The sequence below is a fragment of the Argopecten irradians genome, chromosome 3, assembly GCF_041381155.1.
Source record: "Argopecten irradians isolate NY chromosome 3, Ai_NY, whole genome shotgun sequence".
NCBI classification, from domain to species: domain Eukaryota; kingdom Metazoa; phylum Mollusca; class Bivalvia; order Pectinida; family Pectinidae; genus Argopecten; species Argopecten irradians.
Genome location: NC_091136.1, coordinates 27,299,336 through 27,320,300, shown reverse-complemented (window position 1 = coordinate 27,320,300; position 20,965 = coordinate 27,299,336). Strand labels below are relative to the sequence as shown.

The following is a 20,965-nucleotide window of genomic DNA, read 5'->3' as shown; positions in this document are numbered from 1 at the left end:
TGAAGTCTACAGACTGGGGTTTGCTTGAATATCAGATGGATTTTCATTTTCAAATAAGAGATTTAGCCTTATGCATTTACATATGGATCGACATCTGCAACTGTACATTACAGATTTTTATACTTTACATAATTCAACCATTTAAGAATAAACAAATGTCTTCTTAGCCTTTGTTTTGCTATCTTTAAAGTGAATGGTCAGGCAAAGGAAGCCCGACTTTATGCGTTCATTGGCCTTCCAAAAGTTCTCACATATCAAAACAATGGTCAAGTTCTGCTTACATTGTCCAGTTTTGACCATTGAAATTATGGAAAAGCCCTATGTTAATTTAGCACAGTTCTAAAAATAAAGTCGCTTCACCCTTTGAAAGCGAGGCTGCATAGAAATGTCAGCACGGACATTATAAGCAAGCGGTGAGGACATTTTAGGATTCCTAAAAAATAAGTTAATTTCTTTGCAAGCAGAGCAATTTCGACGGGTAATTTTATTTTTCTATTTCATAAGAAATTATTCTGAGAAATACTAAGAAATATATAGGGCAAAAAGTGATAACTTTAACAAAAACTTCAACTTCTCTAATACGAAGCTATTTATGTTTCTAGGGTATCATTATATTAACCTATGATGTGCTTCGGTTAAGGATTGTACAAAAGGTTTGGCTGGGTTAGTGGCATTGATCAGGGATTTGGCAGATTTTTGGTTTAGTTTATTAGATTAACATCCTATTAATGCCAGGGTCATTAAGGGATTGCCTTGTGTACAATGTGTTTGGTGTTTGGATGTCTATATTTTGGGAGGCTGTGGTATATTTGAGTTGTGTCTCCTTGTAATAGTTGAACTTTAGTACTATCTCACATAAGTATGCCACGGAAGACACCAAACAAGCACACTACATCCGGTCACATTATACTACAACAGGAAAACCAGTCGTCTTACTCCCTTTATGCTGAGCGCTAAGTGGGAGTAGAAACAATTTTATAGACTGGTGTGTCTCGGTCAGGAGACAGAATCCACAGCCTTCCTCAACCAAAGGCCAAGGGAGATGTTAGGAAGAAAAGAAAAGATAAGATTCTTTTAATCGTCTTTCACGATCATGCAATAGGCGCACTAGGTACAATTCCTAACTAATTTTTGACATGTTGTTTGTTCTTCAGAAATATATCGAGACCCAGATATATATACTGAAACATGATATAACATGGCTATAACAAGATCCCATGAGCCTTAACTGTCATCGGAAACGTGAAGGCCTCATATGCAACAAAAGGTGTAGTAAAATAAAACTTTTTTTTTTAAGTACACTTTATATAAATGAGGAGATTTAACCTATGAGGTGTATTTTATTCTATCATCTTTTGAACATGTATACAATATTTGTATTTTTTAATGCTAATGAAAGAGGCTTCATTATTTATTTTACACACATTTATAATGGTATTCGCTAATTATTTTGATTTTTTTTCTTGACAGAATAAAAGTTTAAGTTGTATATAATTTCGTTGCCATGGCAACAATTAGAGTAGTCTATATATTTCAAGGACAATGATATTTCCTTTTTAATATTGGACAAATCACATAGGCCTACATCTTAAAGTTTTTAATTTTCTCACATATTGTAGATCTACATGTATAAATATTATGTAGATCTACTGCATGCAATCAACATAATATCTTATTTTATCAATAAAAAATCTAACCTGAAGTTCCAAAGGTATAGTTAATCAGAGATTTAAATAATAATATAAATCTCTGAGTAAATGACCTTGGCCTAATTTCAATGTCAAATGAAAGAAAAATGTCTGTAGGCCTTGAAAATGGGGGCTTTTATTTAAGCTCTTGTGCTGGAATGAAAATATCTAGATGAATGATAGCCTAGGTCCTAAGTTCTGTTACATATATGCAACCAAGATATCCATTTCGAATTTTCCCGCGCTTACCATTTGATAGCGTCACGCATGAATCGGTAAATGTTTCTGCAAGTCATCCGCGGTGTAAACAAAAGACGAGGAATGAGGCTGGCACAGTTCCAGGTTTGTTAAAATACGTGTAGACAGTCTAGGTGCATTAGGTAAATAACGGACATCCGAAATGGCGACATCACGACCAAGAACGCGGTCACAGACCAACGGTACAAACATGGGGACCAACTTTTCACGATTAGAAGCAACACCGGCTTCGAAGGAAAATGGGTTATCGATGGTGGTCGCATTCAAAAGCGGTGTTTCAGCGCTCTGTGGATTGGTGTTCGGAATTGCTGTTGAAAAATCAAGGGGTAATATATTTGTTTAATTAGTACATTCATTAAAATAACCAAACAAGTGATATACTGCCAATAATCAATAATATTGGGCCTAAATCAAATGTGTTCTGCAATGTGAACGTGACATTGAGTGAATGGGTAAATGTGACGGAGTTGTCGCCCTTGGTTCTGTCACACTGCAATTTTTAGGCCTACTTTAGTAACTTAAGTTTTCCCATCAGTACGTAGGCTATACTGTTTTAAAACATTTGTTTGTTGTAAATATTTGAAATACACTTAAATAACTCATATTAAATCAAATATGACTTTCTGCTTTATTCACATGATTTTTTTTATCTAGATCTGTCTACTATTGGTACTTTATTTAGATTAAAAAATTAATATGAAATAAATTGGTTTATTTTTCAGTATTTGAGCCAGCAGTTGTTACAAATCAGATGCTTTTCCGGAAGTTTATTATGATGAAGGTGTTTTTAACATCACTTACAGTCGGTAAATAATTAGACTATTTTTTATTAAACACAAAGAATTTCAACAAACATTTTAATTATATTAATTTATTGTTAGAAAATAACAAGAAAAAGTGTGTGTTATGTTTATTTCTCTTTTGAAAGATATCATTTATTAAATAAAAAATGAATGATTAATTTTTATTTGTTTTCTGATAAATCCCACTTCCTGATAGGCAGATTCTTTTTCTTCATATACAATAAAAAAAATAAAAAAAAATCCGAGAATGGCACAAAAACCTGACGTTATCATGACGTCACAATAGAAACGTCGATGTTGCATATTGATTTAGAGAAAAAAATAATCCAATGGAAAATCAATGGAATCGAATGTTTTAACATATTTTATATCATCAAGTAGTCTGAAAAATTAATTATAAACATTGACATAACTATTTTTTAACTTTATCAGGTTATAAAATAAATTTTGTTTTCAAACTTGTATGAGAATCCGCTACTCAGATTCACGCAGTTTGCAAACAAAATTTCTTTCATATCCTGATGAAGTTAAAAATAGTGACATCAATGCTTAAACATCGTATATTAATTATCAATTTAGGTTACAATAATCAAGTTACTTTATAATATATCAAAATTTGTGGTACCTATTATACCTACAGTTATAAAAATAAATTTTGTTTACAAAAAAAATCCAGAAATTTCTTATGTTATGAAATAGGCCTAAATAACTGATTAAATTATCTATGTCTCTGCTGATGATATCTTAAACAGGTATGTTTTTCCTGTCTGTGCTTTCCATCCTACCATTTACAAGGAAGAGCTACCTTTTGTCAAGGGCGTCTTATATTGGGGGTCTCAACAAGAAGGGTTACTTTGGCATTTCCTTGGGAGGTTTCATCCTTGGCTCAGGCATGGCTGTTGTCGGAACGGTAAGCACATACATATTTCTACACATTTATTTTCATTTCATATAAATGTAACAGGAGAGGAAGAAAATGTAGCTGGATCTTTTAACAATCACTGAGCTGTCAGGTCACAAATGATCCGATTAATACAGTACCATTACACTACCTGGTACCTTCAATTTTTTTTGTGAAAAGCTAGATAGAAAAGATGCATTACATAGTATCACCAGTATATCATTATCAAAGATTGATTATCAAATTAGGAAAAAAACACAAAAAATATAGAAATATTTATTTTCCATCGCTTAATTTTACAGTGTCCTGGACTAGTTGGAATACAAATGGGAGCCGGTGTTCAAAATTCGGGTGAGATGTTTAACATTCACTGATATGTTTAACAATAACAGAGATGATTTTTAATGCGTGTTGAGAAATAATAATCAACTGACTTTGGTAATAATATTTTCTGTTATTACGACGAAGTGAATTGCTCTGTGTGCTGTAACCTCTGACCTTGATTTACAGTATTTGCCCTGGTTGGAGTTCTAACTGGAACTGTACTGTATGGAGTGACAGAGCCATATTTAACCAGCCTTACAAAACCTTCCACTCCTATCAAGTACCACTTGTAAGTATAAACACAAATAGCAAATAGAGCAACTTCTGGCATCATAAAGCTGGGCATTGATCACTGCACTATAACATCATCTAAATGATATTGATCAGAATGCATGTGAAATTTTTGTAATATAAAAATTATCATTTGTTACTAGAGCTGAAATTTAATTTGTAAAAATAACTCGCATCTAAAGATTAAAAAAAAAATGTGTCAAATTTCAATTGAATTACCAATTAAATGATCATTGTGTACATGTATGTTGTAAATAAGCTGTGTATACTTAATCATGTAAACCATACAATTTATTTCTAACCATCATTTCTGTATGTTTTGTAGTTTGTACCAGTTGATGGGCTCCCCTCCATTCATCATTTCTTTCCCTATATTCTCCATGTTAGGAATCGTAGTATTCTCCCTAGAGATGATGTACCCATGGCAGTACGAAGTCGCAGTAGGTATTTCTCCTACCTGTCTTTGTGAGATTCTATTAAAATCAGAAGTTGAAACCAACTCATTGAAGATACATTATGTACATGTAATAAGATAACATTTCTCTGTTATATGGTAGTTTAGTACCTCTTATAATTTAATACCAAACAGATGCAAGCCTCTGACTTTGTTGGAAAGGCTGTGCTAGCCACTCCGTGCTGGCATCCCTATTTATGTGGAGCTTTGATTGGCAGTCTACAAGTCCCACTGGTGTTGATCCTTAATGCAACATTAGGTTGGTATCTCACTCAAAGAAAGCTTTCACCATATTTAGTTCATAACAGACAAATGCAGATGTTTTCCTGTAATTTAACTATCAAAGGTGAAAAATCTTTTAAAGAATACATGTACATGTATAATAAAATTAAATTGTGTTTAAAAAACTGATTAGTAGTGCTCAATGAGTAGCAAAATTGATTCATTTTGCTGGGTTTGTCTTAACATGCCAGGGGAGCTATACAGGACTTCTGAGTCTCTTGTTTTTTTTGGTAATTTTCTTGTTACATTTTTTTTCCATATTTGATACATATGGTATGTGTTGGCACTATTTGCACAGGAGGAAGTAGGTGCTACTGTACAGTGGTGTCACAGGGCATCATTAACAAACCCATGGAGAAATTATCACCTTACCTGGCAAAGTTCAGAAAAGGATTTTCCAATTGGTGGCAGGTAAGATGATTTAGATTTATGATGATGACCAACATGATTTAGAAAATAAGTGCCTGCATGGTTAATGCTGTTGATTATAGATCATGATGCTTTCTTTATCTTCCACTTTTTGTTTTTCCTTTGATGATACATGAACAAATAGGATACAGTGGAAATTGTGTCTGACTGACTTGAAAATAAGTCAGACGTACACATGTTATGTATATTATGTTTTTATCAATAGAATGTTTAGAGATTTTCTGTTGAATTTGCCTTTTATAAGGGAAATATAACAGAAAATCTTGTGTGGTAAATTGGGCTTAAAAATAATGCTTGTTCTACATACAGCATGCAAGTCAATTAAATATAATGTTATGAAAAATAACAAGAGAAGTTATAAACTGATTTTGATAAAAGATAATACCATCAAATTAATAGTAATAGTTTTCCAACAATTTCATTATCACTAAAGAAGAAAATCTTTGAATGGTCCAATACCCTTAACCTGTGCTACCATTATCTTCATTAGGTAATATTTATTGGAGGCTCTGTGGTCGGATCCTATATATCTGCCTCAGCGTCAGGCCAATATGGTAATGTTGATGGTGTTTCACCTGGAGTAGCATTTCTAGGTGGTACCATGATTATCTTTGGTGCCAGGATGGCTGGGGGCTGCACAAGGTGAGTATAGAATATCCTTCCCTTCTCACTTCATGCGTTATTCTTCTCGTGCATAATGTCATAGCTGGTGGCCATTTTATTAGCCCACCATCATCAGATGGTGGGCTATTCAAATCGCCTTTCGTCCGTGGTCCGTCATTCGTCCGTCCTTCCGTCCGTCCGTCCGTTAACAATTCTTGTAACCGCTATTTCTCAGAAAGTGCTAAAGGGATCTTTTTCAAATTTCATATGTAGATTCCCCTAGGACCCTAGTTGTGCATATTGCATTTTGGGACCGATCGATGAACAAGATGGCTGACAGGTGGCCATCTTGGATTTTGATAGTTAAAGTTTGTTACCGCTATTTCTCAAAAAGTGCTGAAGGGATCTTTCTCAAATTTCATATACAGGTTCCCCTAGGACCCTAGTTGTGCATATTGCATTTTGGGACCGATCGGTGAACAAGATGGCCGACAGGCGGCCATCTTGGATTTTGATAGTTAAAGTTTGTTACCGCTATTTCTCAAAAAGTGCTGAAGGGATCTTTCTCAAATTTCATATACAGGTTCCCCTAGGACCCTAGTTGTGCATATTGGGACCGATCGGTGAACAAGATGGCCGACAGGCAGCCATCTTGGATTTTGATAGTTAAAGTTTGTTACCGCTATTTCTCAAAAAGTACTGACGGGATCTTTCTCAAATTTCATATATAGGTTTCCCTAGGGCCCTAGTTGTGCATATTGCATTTTGGGACCGATCGATGAACAAGATGGCCGACAGGTGGCCATCTTGGATTTTGATAGTTAAAGTTTGTTACCGCTATTTCTCAAAAAGTGCTGAAGGGATCTTTCTCAAATTTCATATATAGGTTCCCCTAGGACCCTAGTTGTGCATATTGCATTTTGGGACCGATCGGTCAACAAGATGGCCGACAGGCGGCCATCTTGGATTTTGATAGTTGAAGTTTGTTACCGCTATTTCTCAAAAAGTACTGAAGGGATCTATCTCAAATTTCATATATAGGTTCCCCTAGGACCCTAGTTGTGTGTATTGCATTTTTGGACCGATCGGTGAGCAAGATGGCCGACAGGCGGCCATCTTGGATTTTGATAGTTAAAGTTTGTTACCGCTATTTCTCAAAAAGTGCTGAAGGGATCTTTCTCAAATTTCATATACAGGTTCCCCTAGGACCCTAGTTGTGCATATTGCATTTTGGGACCGATCGGTGAACAAGATGGCCGACAGGTGGCCATCTTGGATTTTGATAGTTAAAGTTTGTTACCGCTATTTCTCAAAAAGTGCTGAAGGGATCTTTCTCAATTTTCATATACAGGTTCCCCTAGGATCCTAGTTGTGCATATTGTATTTTGGGACCGATCGGTAAACAAGATGGCCGACTGACGGCCATCTTGGATTTTGATAGGTAAAGTTTGTTATCGCTATTTCTCAGAAAGTACTGAAGGGATCTTTCTCAAATTCCATGCATAGGTTCCCCTTGTACCCTAGTTGTGCATACTACCTTTTAGGACTGATGCATAATGCCTTTCGGGACTGATCGGTAAACAAGATAGGCAACCGGCCGCCATCTTAGATTTCATTGTTAAGTTTGTTACCACTATTTCTTAGAAAGTACTATAGCGATCTGTCTCAAATTTTATATGTAGTGTGTTTGAAAAAGTTTGAAAAGCAGGGAAAAGATCCCTCTTTCCATTGTCAGACATTGATCATTCTTTGGTGGGCGCCAAGATCCCTCTGGGATCTCTTGTTAAACAACATTTTAGTTGTTCACCATGAACAATTAAGTTTATCATTATTCAGAAAATTTTATCATCCAAGAATAAATTTGGTTGAAAAATACTAAAAAGAAATGAAATACATCTGTGGATAAAAAATGGAGTGCAAATATGCTGAAACTCCTCTTTAAATTTATATGAAAATCTATAAGATGACTTTTATGAATACATGTGTGACTTTTCAGTGGCCATGGACTTTCTGGTGTAGGCCTCCTGAACATATCATCAATGGCGGCTGTGGTATGCATGTTTTCTGGAGGGATTGTAACAGCCCAGCTCCTCCAGCTGATGTCCTGAACATACAGCCTCCTCTCCTTTACTGGCAGCTACTGTTTACGTGATATGTTTGTTAGTTTTTGGACATAGATCTGTCAACTCTTAGTATTCGGAGAATCCTTAGAAAATCTGCATTAATTAAGTAAGGTTGTAAAGCCTCAAAATTCATTTTATACATTCAAAGTCTTTCATCAGACTAACCTGGGTTTTGGGGGAAAAAATATACTGTAAAACTTAATTTCAGCAAAATGTGAAAAAAAATCATTTCTAAGTCATTTAAAGTAAAGAAGCTTTGATTTAATATGTACACAAAGTACATACATGTACAATGCACTAGTAACCTCCCGAAAGGCTCATATTTTTTATAATGTTTGTTACTGGTAGATTAATTTTGATTTGTGCTATGTGTAGTCAATGTGATAATTTGAGTGTGCAAGACTGAAGTAATCAAATTTTAATAACAATTGATAGTTTAATCTTCAAGTTAGAAGGGGGATGCCATCTTTGAACAAATCATAATATAAGAACTACCAAACAAATCAAGCAAAACTTGCAAGCAATATGTTATTGAAATAATATTTTTTCAATTTCAACATCTACCTAGATCATTTCATTATTTAGTTGAAATAACATGAGATAACATAGTACGGCGATGTAGCTCAGGAATAAGTTTTGAGATAGCCTTATTAATCATAAGCAATTTTGAAATGATTATTTTTACTCAGGGAGATTGTAACAAATGCTCAAGTATATTGGTATTCGACTGAAAGATAAAGAGACGCAATTATTGTGACTTGTTGAACTATTGTACAGTTTGTGTATGTTTTCTTTAAAGCATGAAAAAAGGGCTTAAAATGTGATATAAACAGTTTAACATTTTAACATTACACCAGCATTTTATGGTCATCTGCTTGGATTTATTAAAGAATATATCGTAGGTATCAAATACATGTGTACCGCGGTAATAACACTATTGGAATATTGTTTATACATGTATTATTATTAAAATAATACTTTCATTATTTGCATTTAAATAATGTGAATACATGTACTTCCTACTAATAATTTTGGTATTACAAATCATCTTTTGTAGTTTAAATGAATATTTTCTGACATAAATACCTGTAATTTTTGAAGTTTTCCAGAGAAATTGTTTTCGTTATGTATTAATAGACCTGTTTGTGTGTTTAATAGGTTTATGCATATTGTAAATTATTATTTTTACTCAGTGTTTGGTATTAAGTTTAAATTGCAAATATATTTGTCAACCCGCACATGAAGTTATACCATGTATCCTGTCAAAACTGGACCCTGTCTAATCTAAAATAAAACCTGCTGCATTTATTCTGGACCTAACATTTGGTTACAGCATTTCTCTCTGAAATCTTATTTTTTCTATTACACTTCTACAAAACAGCCACCTTGACAAAGTGCTCATGTATGTTTTAGTCCTGGGGACTTCCAGTATAGACAGATCATACCCTAGCTTTAAAATAATCACATTTCTCAGTTGAAAACAATCTTATTTTCTTTGAAATGGATCATTGCAAAATTGTGTCAATCATTTTAAGACATTAGGGATAATATAAAATATTATTAAGAATATTAGATATAGTTATCATTTTATGTAATAATTATTTCATGTCTAGATGTATTAAAGGAATTTGAAGGAAGTATTTGATTTGATGATCATAAAGAATATGTGACAGCTGCTGAACTTTATTAAAAAATTATAGAACAGATATTAAAGAGCAGAACAGGTATTTACATTTGATGTTAATAGTTGAATGGTTGTTATTAACTGTTTTGTGAAATTAATTTTAGTGACTTTGTTAATTCTAAAAGAAATTGTTAAGTTCAAATCACATGCATTAATAGCCACTTGTATAGAAATTAAATTACTTTTTGTAATAACAGTGAAGATACTTTGATTAGGCCAAAAAAAAAAAATGTCTGTTTAGGGTTAAATTGGCAAAAAAAAATATAGGGTCAGTCGGTCGGGAGGATTTAAAAAAAAAAAAATTTAGTGTCTTTCACTCTAAAATGATGGCCGGAACTGGAGTCCAAGATCGAAATCCCGACTTTTTAACTTTTTTTTTGGTAGAAAAGTGAAGAAAAAAATTAGGGTCGGGGGTAAAAAATTAAGGTCGGTCGGTTAACCCTAAACAGACATTATTTTTTTTTTGGGCCTTATTGGTGCAAATGATATGTGATAGTATTAGAATTTTGTTTGCTATTGTTAATAAAATATTTTACACTTAAATGATGTCAATTAAGTTGTTGCAATGTTTATGGAGATGATGGAAGTAAGGTAGGGCTTTTATCTCAATCCCAATGAATATTTACCCTTTACTCATCCTCGATGTTCCATTGATTATTATTACTGTTGTATAAATATCCACCCAGTGGACTGGTGTCATATGAGTAAAAGTGGAGGCATTTCGGAATTCTTGACAGATAACAGGCCTACATCAATTTGATTAAAATACAGATCCTTATAACCACTCCGTTCAAAAGAGGATCTGACAACATCCCATAAGGGTTCATGTACGGTTGACCCTTTTACCACGAGTACTTCAGATCAAATACATTTTCTACAAACTCCATTTCGTCCCAACATTCAGATTATTAAGCTTTCTTGTGCTCTTTGGGCGAGATGACTACATACACGAAAATAATTTGGACAGCTTTTTCAAACTTTTTCGTCTCCAGTCAAGATTCTGACAGCAGTGCTCAGATTTATTGGCCATTTTCAAAGGTCACCAGAATGTGATCCCTGATGGGTTGTTGTCAGATCCTCTTATCAAATGAAGTGATAATAAAGTATCTGTATTTTAATCAGATTGAGGCCTTCATAGCCTTCATTTGAAGCTTTTGTAGAGAGCAACGCCCAACTTCAAAGCCATAGTTACCTACAGTGAACCAATTTCATCTGCTATCGCAGACATGCTAATGGTAAATCCAAGGGTGGAAATATATTACGTGACAATGATAGTAATCCCTGGAGTATCAAGGATGCCCTTTTCCATAATTTATACACTTTCGACTTGAGAAAGTTGGAGGACACTGAGACCAAATTTACAGTTTGGGTTGTACATTTAAAATAGGCCTAGCAGAATAAAATCTAAATTGGTGATGGCAGAGATTTAGATAGTATACTATCGGTATGACGCATTTATTTGATTTAAAAGGCCGACTACGTATACCTTTCCGGAGCAAAATTTAAAGGTTAAAAAAAACATAAATAGCGCAAGAAAATATTATATCTATGGCCTAAGATGAGGTTACAAATCTAAACATATGCAAGAATTCCTGTGTAGTATATGACAACAGTTGAGATTCATTTCGCTGTTTTACCTTCTGGCACAGTTATAGTCAACTACCGTGCGATATATATATAGAATGACGGCGGGAACATAAGACGACCCGTGTTATGAAAGTTAACATTTTATTTATTTGAATTAAATTGTTTAGGAGGTGATACGTGTAGAATTAACGGTAAGATAATAACTTTTGTGACTCTATGAAATTATCGATCTCGTCATATCTTTCCATTTTAAAAATTAAAAGCCGTTTCGGAAAGGTTGTGGGCCTTCAACAGAAACAAACATCTAACTGTTAACCTTCTGATGTTTTAGCATGCATGCAAAGAGAGATAACTCTTACAGAATTAAAGCAACATTACGAAATAATGCTGTCACCTTTTTTCTTAAGTCATTAATCCAATGAAGTTTCTCTCTTCAATGTTCCTCTTTCAATCAGAATGTTGTTTTGTGTCATTGATCATTTTAATACATTTTTTTGTGTTTATAGTAAGTGCGTGCTTTCTTGTAGTGTGACATATATGTAAAATGCCGAGACCATGTTTGGGAGTTCTCGGGACTCTACCTGACAACTACACTACACCGGTGGCATCATGTTGCTAGCTGACGTCACGAGGTAAGACCGACTGGTCTGAGTTCACAGGTCCGTTTCGTGCTCGGACAGTAGGGATATACACAGCCTCCCAGGTAAGATACAGCCTTAGGCCTCTCATGTTTTAAGTAGCTTTCGGTTCATCTATAATCTGGTTTAATAATAATGCCATCACGTAATGGTATTCATTGGTAATCGCTCTGAATGACAACAGTAGCACTGCTACTGTACTGTAACGTTACTGTTGTGACACATGTGTTACTCTACACAGTGTTGGAGTAAAAAACAACTAAGTAAGGAGTTTGTAAACCCGAATACAGTTTTGTTATGTACGTGGAATATTGTAAATAAAGTAGTCCCATGACATAGAGTTGCGTTTTGTAGCATCTGTGTATACTGGACCGTATAGTTGTCTGAATGTGTCTACAGGATAGGACTTTACAGTTGATTGCAAATACATTGTATAGTCTATATAGTACACTAGATATCTAGATGTACGTTAACTATAAGGCTCTGTACACTGACAACCTGACCAGGCCTACTGGCATTACTGTTGGAATGGTCAGGGCTATCACATATATAAGAACGGGTCAGTGTGGCTTGTACATATTGTGTTAGATATGGTCTCCGTCACTCAGCTTTCGGAGCATGCTTTTAATTCTGAAGCTCAGTCGGTAAAATCAGATTTTCACAGACCCAGGTTCAATTCCTGGTTGGAGCACTTGATAGGAATGTGTATTTTCTCATGTTCTACACATAAATGCATTGAATGGTACCTATGAAATTGTCAGACTGTGATAAATGAATGAATGTTGCATAGCATAACAATGCTAATGCAACACTAAAAGTCTATGATAAATTAATGGTACCCCTGGGTATGTTAATGTCAGACTATGATAAATTAATGGTACCCCTGGGTATGTTAATGTCAGACTATGATAAATTAATGGTACCCCTGGGTATGTTTATTTCAGACATGATAAATTAATGGTAACCCTCGGTATGTTAATGTCAGACTATGATAAATTAATGGTACCCCTGGGTATGTTTATGTCAGACATGATAAATTAATGGTAACCCTAGGTATGTTAATATCAGACTATGATAAATTAATGGTACCCTGGGTATGCTAATGTCAGACTATGATAAATTAATGGTACCCCTGGGTATGTTAATGTCAGACTATGATAAATTAATGGTACCCCTGGGTATGTTAATGTCAGACTATGATAAATTAATGGTACCCCTGGGTATGTTAAAGTCAGACTATGATAAATTAATGGTACCCCTGGGTATGTTAATGTCAGACTATGATAAATTAATGTTACCCTTGGGTATGTTACTGTCAGACTATGATAAATTAATGGTACCCCTGGGTATGGTAATGTCAGACTATGATAAATTAGTGGTACCCCTGGGTATGTTAATGTCAGACTATGATAAATTAGTGGTACCCCTGGGTATGTTAATGTCAGACTATGATAAATTAATGGTACCCCTGGGTATGTTAATGTCAGATTTTGATAAATTAATGGTACCTTTGGGTATGTTAATGTCAGACTATGATAAATTAATGGTACCCCTGGGTATGTTAATGTCAGACTATGATAAATTAATGTTACCCTTGGGTATGTTAATGTCAGACTTTGATAAATTAATGTTACCCTTGGGTATGTTAATGTCAGACTATGATAAATTAATGGTACCCCTGAGTATGGTAATGTCAGACTATGATAAATTAGTGGTACCCCTGGGTATGTTAATGTCAGACTATGGTAAATTAATGGTACCCCTGGGTATGTTAATGTCAGACTATGATAAATATGTGGTACCCCTGGGTATGTTAATGTCAGACTATGATAAATTAATGGTACCCTGGGTATGTTAATGTCAAACTATGATAAATTAATGGTACCCCTTAGTATGGTAATGTCAGACTATAATAAATATGTGGTACCCCTGGGTATGTTAATGCCACACTATGATAAATTAGTGGTACCCCTGGGTATGTTATGTCAGACTAGGATAAATTAATGGTACCCCTGGGTATGTTAATGTCAGATTATGATAAATTAATGGTACCCCTGGGTATGTTAATGTCAGATTATGATAAATTAATGGTACCCCTGGGTATGTTAATGTCAGACTATGATAAATTAATGGTACCCCTGGGTATGTTAATGTCAGACTATGGTAAATTAGTGGAACCCCTGGGTATGTTAATGTCAGACTATGGTAAATTAGTGGAACCCCTGGGTATGTTAATGTCAGACTATGATAAATTAATGGTACCCCTGGGTATGTTAATGTCAGACTATGATAAATTAATGGTACCCCTGGGTATGTTAATGTCAGACTATGATAAATTAATGGTACCCCTGGGTATGTTAATGTCAGACTATGATAAATTAATGGTACCCCTGGGTATGTTAATGTCAGACTATGATAAATTAATGGTACCCCTGGGTATGTTAATATCAGACTATGATAAATTAATGGTACCCCTGGGTATGTTAATGTCAGACTATGATAAATTAATGGTACCCCTGGGTATGTTAATGTCAGACTATGATAAATTAATGGTACCCCTGGGTATGTTAATGTCAGACTATGATAAATTAATGGTACCCCTGGGTATGTTAATGTCAGACTATGATAAATTAATGGTACCCCTGGGTATGTTAATGTTAGACTATGATTAATTAATGGTACCCTGGGTATGTTAATGTCAGACTATGATAAATTAATGGTACCCCTGGGTAAATTAATGCCACACTATGATAAATTAGTGGTACCCCTGGGTATGTTAATGTCAGACTTTGATAAATTAATGGTACCCCTGGGTATGTTAATGTCAAACTATGATAAATTAATGGTACCCCTGGGTATGTTAATGTCAGACTATGATAAATTAATGGTACCCCTGAGTATGTTAATGTCAGACTATGATAAATTAATGGTACCCCTGAGTATGGTAATGTCAGACTATGATAAATTAGTGGTACCCCTGGGTATGTTAATGTCAGACTTTGATAAATTAATGTTACCCTTGGGTATGTTAATGTCAGACTATGATAAATTAATGGTACCCCTGGGTATGTTAATGTCAAACTATGATAAATTAATGGTACCCCTGGGTATGTTAATGTCAGACTATGATAAATTAATGGTACCACTGGGTATGTTAATATCAGACTTTGATAAATTAATGGTACCCCTGGGTATGTTAATGTCAGACTATGATAAATAATAGTACCCCTGGGTATGTTAATGTCAGACTATGATAAATTAATGGTACCCCTGGGTATGTTAATGTCAGACTATGATAAATTAATGGTAACCCTGGGTATGTTAATGTTAGACTATGATTAATTAATGATACCCTGGGTATGTTAATGTCAGACTATGATAAATTAATGGTACCCCTGGGTAAATTAATGCCACACTATGATAAATTAATGGTACCTCTGGGTATGTTAATGTCAGACTATGATAAATTAATGGTACCCCTGGGTATGTTAATGTCAGACTATGATAAGGTAATGATACCCATGGCACTAGGGAGTGTTAACCAATGTCATATTAGTATAAACCAATGATACCCATATAGCATACCAGGTATGTTATTTAGAGTTGGAGTAGATGAAATATTGAAATGATAGCATTAGGCTATGGTGGTATTAAGATTATTTTTCTGTAATTAAAATAGACAAATAGCTTACAGATTGAGCCTGTGATATATAGGGACATTTGATACACTTGTTACTAGAGATTTGACCTCAACGAACGTCACTAAAAAGAGGATCCAAATTAGGCCATATTTGATTTCCCTGATAACCTTGTGTTTTTGAATAGCAAAGAATGCACAAATACCATTCATCATACCAATATTATGTATGGAACTTCTAATTACGGATATTAAGATTTAGGAAATATGAAAGATGATGGCAATACTCCACTCTTGGAAAATTCGGGATGAGAAATTATAGTACATGAATACTGTGCATGTATCAGATATTTTAAAGTTTGTGACATTAATTATGGGTGGATTTTAGGCAATTTTTACATACATCAGTTTTTTCCTGCAGTGTTTCCTTTGTCAGTCTTGGCATTGCTACAATATGGTATGTGGTCCTTTCATACAGAATTTTTTAAAATAACGACATAAGCAAATCTTTTTCTCACTTCTTGCACCTTTAGGCATTCAGTTGTCTTATCTTGTCCGCATTTTTAATCGACTACATTATGTTATGATCTTATGTTTCATCAAATAAATCTTTGTCCTTTTTATCCCCATAGATTCATACAGGATATATTTAGAGGTAATACAAATTTTTCCTTTCTAAGTTGCGATTGGAATAGGGAGGGGAGTGGAGGCAGTTGGTGAGTGGATAAGATGACCTGACATATTCCCACAACTCCACAAGCCCTTCACCTCAGGGAATATTATGTTGGGTAGTTTTTTCTCCAGGTACTCCCGTTTTCCTTCACCTCCAAACCCTAAGATGTCCTGCAATGACCCTGGATGTTAAGGGGAGGTTAAATAAACCAGACAATCCAAACCAAGTTGTTTCTCTGTCTCAATGGTGTCTCCATGGTGAAGTTTGAATGGATGACTACTTTTTAATTACCGGTATGCATGATTTTGGTTAAAATATATAATGAAAGTTGATGAAGACTGTGGATCAGTTTTATGGTTGATATCTTGATCTTGTCAGGAAATACTGTGAACCAACTTTAAAGCGTGTGCAATTTATCTTTGCGAATTTCACAACCAAATAAAATCGCGAAAGTTTATTTCCGTGAACTTACATCTACATCATTGATACTGATAGGAATGTCCAGTCAATTTTTATAATCTTGGGTTGGGTTACAGTACTCTGTTTTACCTGTGCAGAAGAACCTCTTCTTGGAAGTGTTCAGGAGTTTATGTAGAGGTATCTACTTTTTATTTAAAGTTTGTCCCTTCTTTATCATTTTTCCTGAATCACATGTTCATGTGCCACAATAATGATGGAGTTTAGAATGGCTGGACAAACTTTTGTTTCCTAGTGATGTTATCCATCAAAAAGACTGGAACTTGAGTCCTTCGATTTGCTTTGCTCTCATCACTAAAAAGGATTCGTATTGAAACATCAACAGATGTAATATCATTGTGAATGTGATTTGGTTATTTGGTGAAATGGGACTGCAATTATTGTACAAGTAAAATACAAATGTACATCGCTATACAAGACATCAGTTGTTTAACTTGATCCAGCACTCAAGTAACAATCAAGAAATATCAATCATAATCATGGTAGGTACAATAGGTAGTCAGTTGTCATCAAGCTTTAGAATGATATTGTGATCTAACAAATTGTACATATTTTTCATCAACACAGTCATTAATGTACAGATATTTATTTGTATTGTCCCATACTTTGTGTCACGGAGTGTTATAGATTTCCTAACACTGCTAAAACCCTTAAAGCCCATTAGTAGACAAAAATGTATCAGATACCTATCTGATGGAGATTTAAACAACTAATGCTTATTGATGTCTTTTATTTGTTTACCCCATTTACCAAAATTCAAGTGTAAATCTAAGCACATTGTATACATGTAGTAGTGTGTCGTGGATTGGCATTTGGCCAGAGTAGAGCTCTGGCCTTCCAATGTAATGTGGATAAGTGTTTTGCAGCCTTGAATCTCTATAATCCCGTTTCATTCCCAACCCTGGATTTTTAAATACGTTTAAATAAATGTTACACTACACTAAATAGAGGGTTGTGTGGCCCTCTCGACTCTTGGTTTGATGATTGTCAGGTCTGGGTGTCGGGGTATCTTACGTCAAGGACTTACCTGGGGTACATAGACTTGCGACCTGATAAACATTGGTATAGTGATACTATCAACATGCTGGCATTGAATGCAATGCAGCAATGTTGGTAGGTATGCTTTACAATGGGCCAGTATTTGTGTGTTTTTCCACCTGAATTCCATAGTATAACTACAGATGGCACTGATAAAATCAGGTATTGTGGTATATTTAATATTAGAATGGACTGACAGGGCTTCAATCACCGGATAGATGGCATTACCATTAAATGTGTGTCCAGCACAGATTCAAACATAGTGTACTTGAAGGCTTTAGTTTGACTCGAAATTAAATGTTTAATCTATATTCATGCATATATATACTTTGAAAAACTATTCTTTTACCTGTCTCTCACTGACACTTGCGTCAGTGTCTATTGTAGATTTTTTATACCTCTACTGCTTATAACCTGTCCAATACCAGTTGTGTTGTATCACATCATTCATGTCGCATTTTATCATAATTTTATCAAAGTCAGAGACTGGGTCATTTATGTCTGATAGATGAGACAGTCCTAAATTTTTCCACAAAAAATCTTATCATAAGTTTATGAAGTTTAAGAAAAACATACATGCCCAAACTAAGCATTGTAAATAAGAAAAGAAAATTTGATAGACAGTTCAGACCTACCTCAGTAATATTGCTTGTATCGGTAATTTATTAAATCAAAATTTGAAACAGCATAGAGTTGTGGAATTCTGACAATGCACTTAATCCATGTTAATAGAAAACATATAGAAATTTATAACGTTTTTATTGAGTCATATAATTTCCCAGCAAAGACTTAACTATTGAAAGTTTTATAGTAGTTGGAACTTTTGGTTTTCTGCTATACTGTTAGAATAGAATGTTAGAATTACGGTTAAGTTTTATTGAGGAAATAATAAACCTCATTTACATTTCTTGAAGTGAATCCAATTTAAATGGTGCAAGGTTTTTCTTCAGTTCTGTGTACATACTGTTGTGTCAATTCCAACCTATGGAAACAAAGAAGTTACGAGTGAATTCATTTTTGAATGAATAGGTAACAAGGAAAGAAATAATTGGAAGTAAATTATTTATTAAAACAACAGAAAATTGAACTTGGATTAAAAATTTCTGATTGTTAACATTGTGAATATGTTATTTTGTTATCTAGAATTGATGTAAGTGTTTTCAAAAAGGAAAAGTACATTGAAGTACCATTCACCTGACTTGCTGTTTTCATTCCTTCATGTAATTGTTAAAGAAAACACTGTCTGGAGTTTAAAAATATTTTTCTTGGCCTCTCGACCGGAGGAAAAAAAGTAGACTTGAAATCTAATTGTTGAAGCATTACTTATTTGGTTGATTGATTACACTTATATACTACTCCACAGGAGGTTATTTAAACGAAATGAAGAATGGATGAATTAGAAAGTCGAGTGGCCAATATACAATACCTTAAACAGTCTTAAATGATTTCTAACAGTCTGAAGTACTCTTCACCACAAGAGGATGTTCACATTAAAGGCAATATTCAGCAAAAGTTCTTCAAAGGAAATGCTTCACTGATCAGTTTTCTGTTAGGTTACATAAATAAATCATTGGTGGATTCATTAGCCATATTGATATATTGAACAGTATACCAGTAGTACCTGTATATTGAATACCTATATCATGTTGTTGCTTTTGTACATCAGAAAAATACAATTGTCATACTCTGTATTCTTGATTTTTTTGTTCTGCTTAGTCAACAAAAATTTGGGAGCCATAAAGACTTACAATTATGAAAAGTAGAGGTACTGTGGTTTAAATTGTGTAAAAGCTTTGAATTTTACTTTGCATTAAGTTTTAGATTTGATCCATAGTTAAACCTGGATGTAAATCTCTTGTGAACGATTTTAAATGAAATTGAAACACATATTGAATTTGAAATTATGATGATATCTGTATGTTCGTTAAGATTTTTTATGCAATGGTTGAAATAAGTTGATGACAAGTATCAAACAGCAAGTGTCATTTTTTCGTCTCAAAGAAAGTTAGTTGTCACTAAGGATACAGAGGTATAGGCCAATAGAATACTGAGTTTAAGTGAATAGTCTGGCAAAGGTAGGCTAAAGTCAGTAAAATGGTGTTGGTATCCAGTATACTTTCATATGAAATAGAAAAATAAAATTTCATTTGCATATGAAGAAATTAATTTATATTATAGGAACCCTAAAACATCCCCCCGGCTGGCTATGTCCATGTTGACATTACCAAGCAGTCTCGCTTTCAGAATTTATTTTGAGAAATGTGCTAAAGTTACACGGGACCTTTCCATTATTTCAATGATCAAAACTGGACAATGAAAGCAGAATTTGATTATCGTTCTGATGTATAATGACTTTTGGAAGGCCAATGAACACATTTAGACTGGTTTTCATTGCCTAACTATTCACTTTAAATCACAGATGTCTGCTTGTGGTTTTGGAAAAATGCAATAACCTACCTCTACTATATGAACAGTAGGGGTAAGTTATCATGTTTTTCCAATATCAAAAGCAGACGCCTGTGGTAAAATGTGTTCAAATGAATGTAATTGACCTTCTATGGTCACACTTTTTTGATCTCTTTAAATGACATTTGTCATGATTTTTTGAGATATATAGTAAATAGTATAAATATAAAATGAATTGGTAAAAAATATTATATTGTTTGAAATATTTCCTTGATTGATTAACAAGGTTACCATATAAAATAAGAAAAACAGTCCATCTTCGTTAGCCAAGGGTTTTTACAATCTGCCTTCTCTTCTTTACCTTTGGCCGATATAGGCAACAATATATATGAGTAAGAGGAGTAGGTAAATCGTTCAGATTGTAACCCTTGGCTAGCGCAGATGATCCAGTCTGTAATATAGGGTTCAGTGATTTACAGGACTCATCTAGATGAGTCCTGGACTCATGATTTTCCAGTGGGACTCACCAAAATTTTGAGAACCTTCAATATTTCTTTGTGTTGGGATTCATCAATTTTTGAAAATTAGTCTTCTGGACTCCCCTTAAAAAATCCTACATACATTGCTGGGGTTCAACTGTACAAGATCACATCAGCTATTGACATGAAT

The 20,965-nt window shown here is 34.2% G+C and overlaps 2 protein-coding genes across 6 annotated transcripts in view; both read left to right on the top strand.

The window, feature by feature from the left end:
- Positions 1–1,848: 1,848 nt before the first annotated feature.
- LOC138318056 (thiosulfate transporter TsuA-like) lies at positions 1,849–10,383 on the top strand. Its single transcript, XM_069260115.1, has 10 exons — positions 1,849–2,272; positions 2,669–2,752; positions 3,502–3,659; positions 3,953–4,001; positions 4,161–4,263; positions 4,591–4,705; positions 4,855–4,978; positions 5,300–5,412; positions 5,921–6,072; positions 8,030–10,383. Exons 1-10 carry the CDS (start codon positions 2,089–2,091, stop codon positions 8,139–8,141), a joined length of 1,194 nt encoding a protein of 397 aa, XP_069116216.1. The 5' UTR covers positions 1,849–2,088; the 3' UTR covers positions 8,142–10,383.
- A 1,626-nt stretch (positions 10,384–12,009) lies between these two features.
- LOC138318054 (uncharacterized) overlaps positions 12,010–20,965 on the top strand; it is a 53,104-nt gene continuing 44,148 nt past the window's right edge. For all 5 annotated transcript variants that reach the window (XM_069260110.1, XM_069260111.1, XM_069260112.1 and 2 more), the window contains exon 1: positions 12,010–12,130. The gene's annotated coding sequence lies outside the window, so the exon portion shown is untranslated. The remainder of the gene's footprint in view (positions 12,131–20,965) is intronic.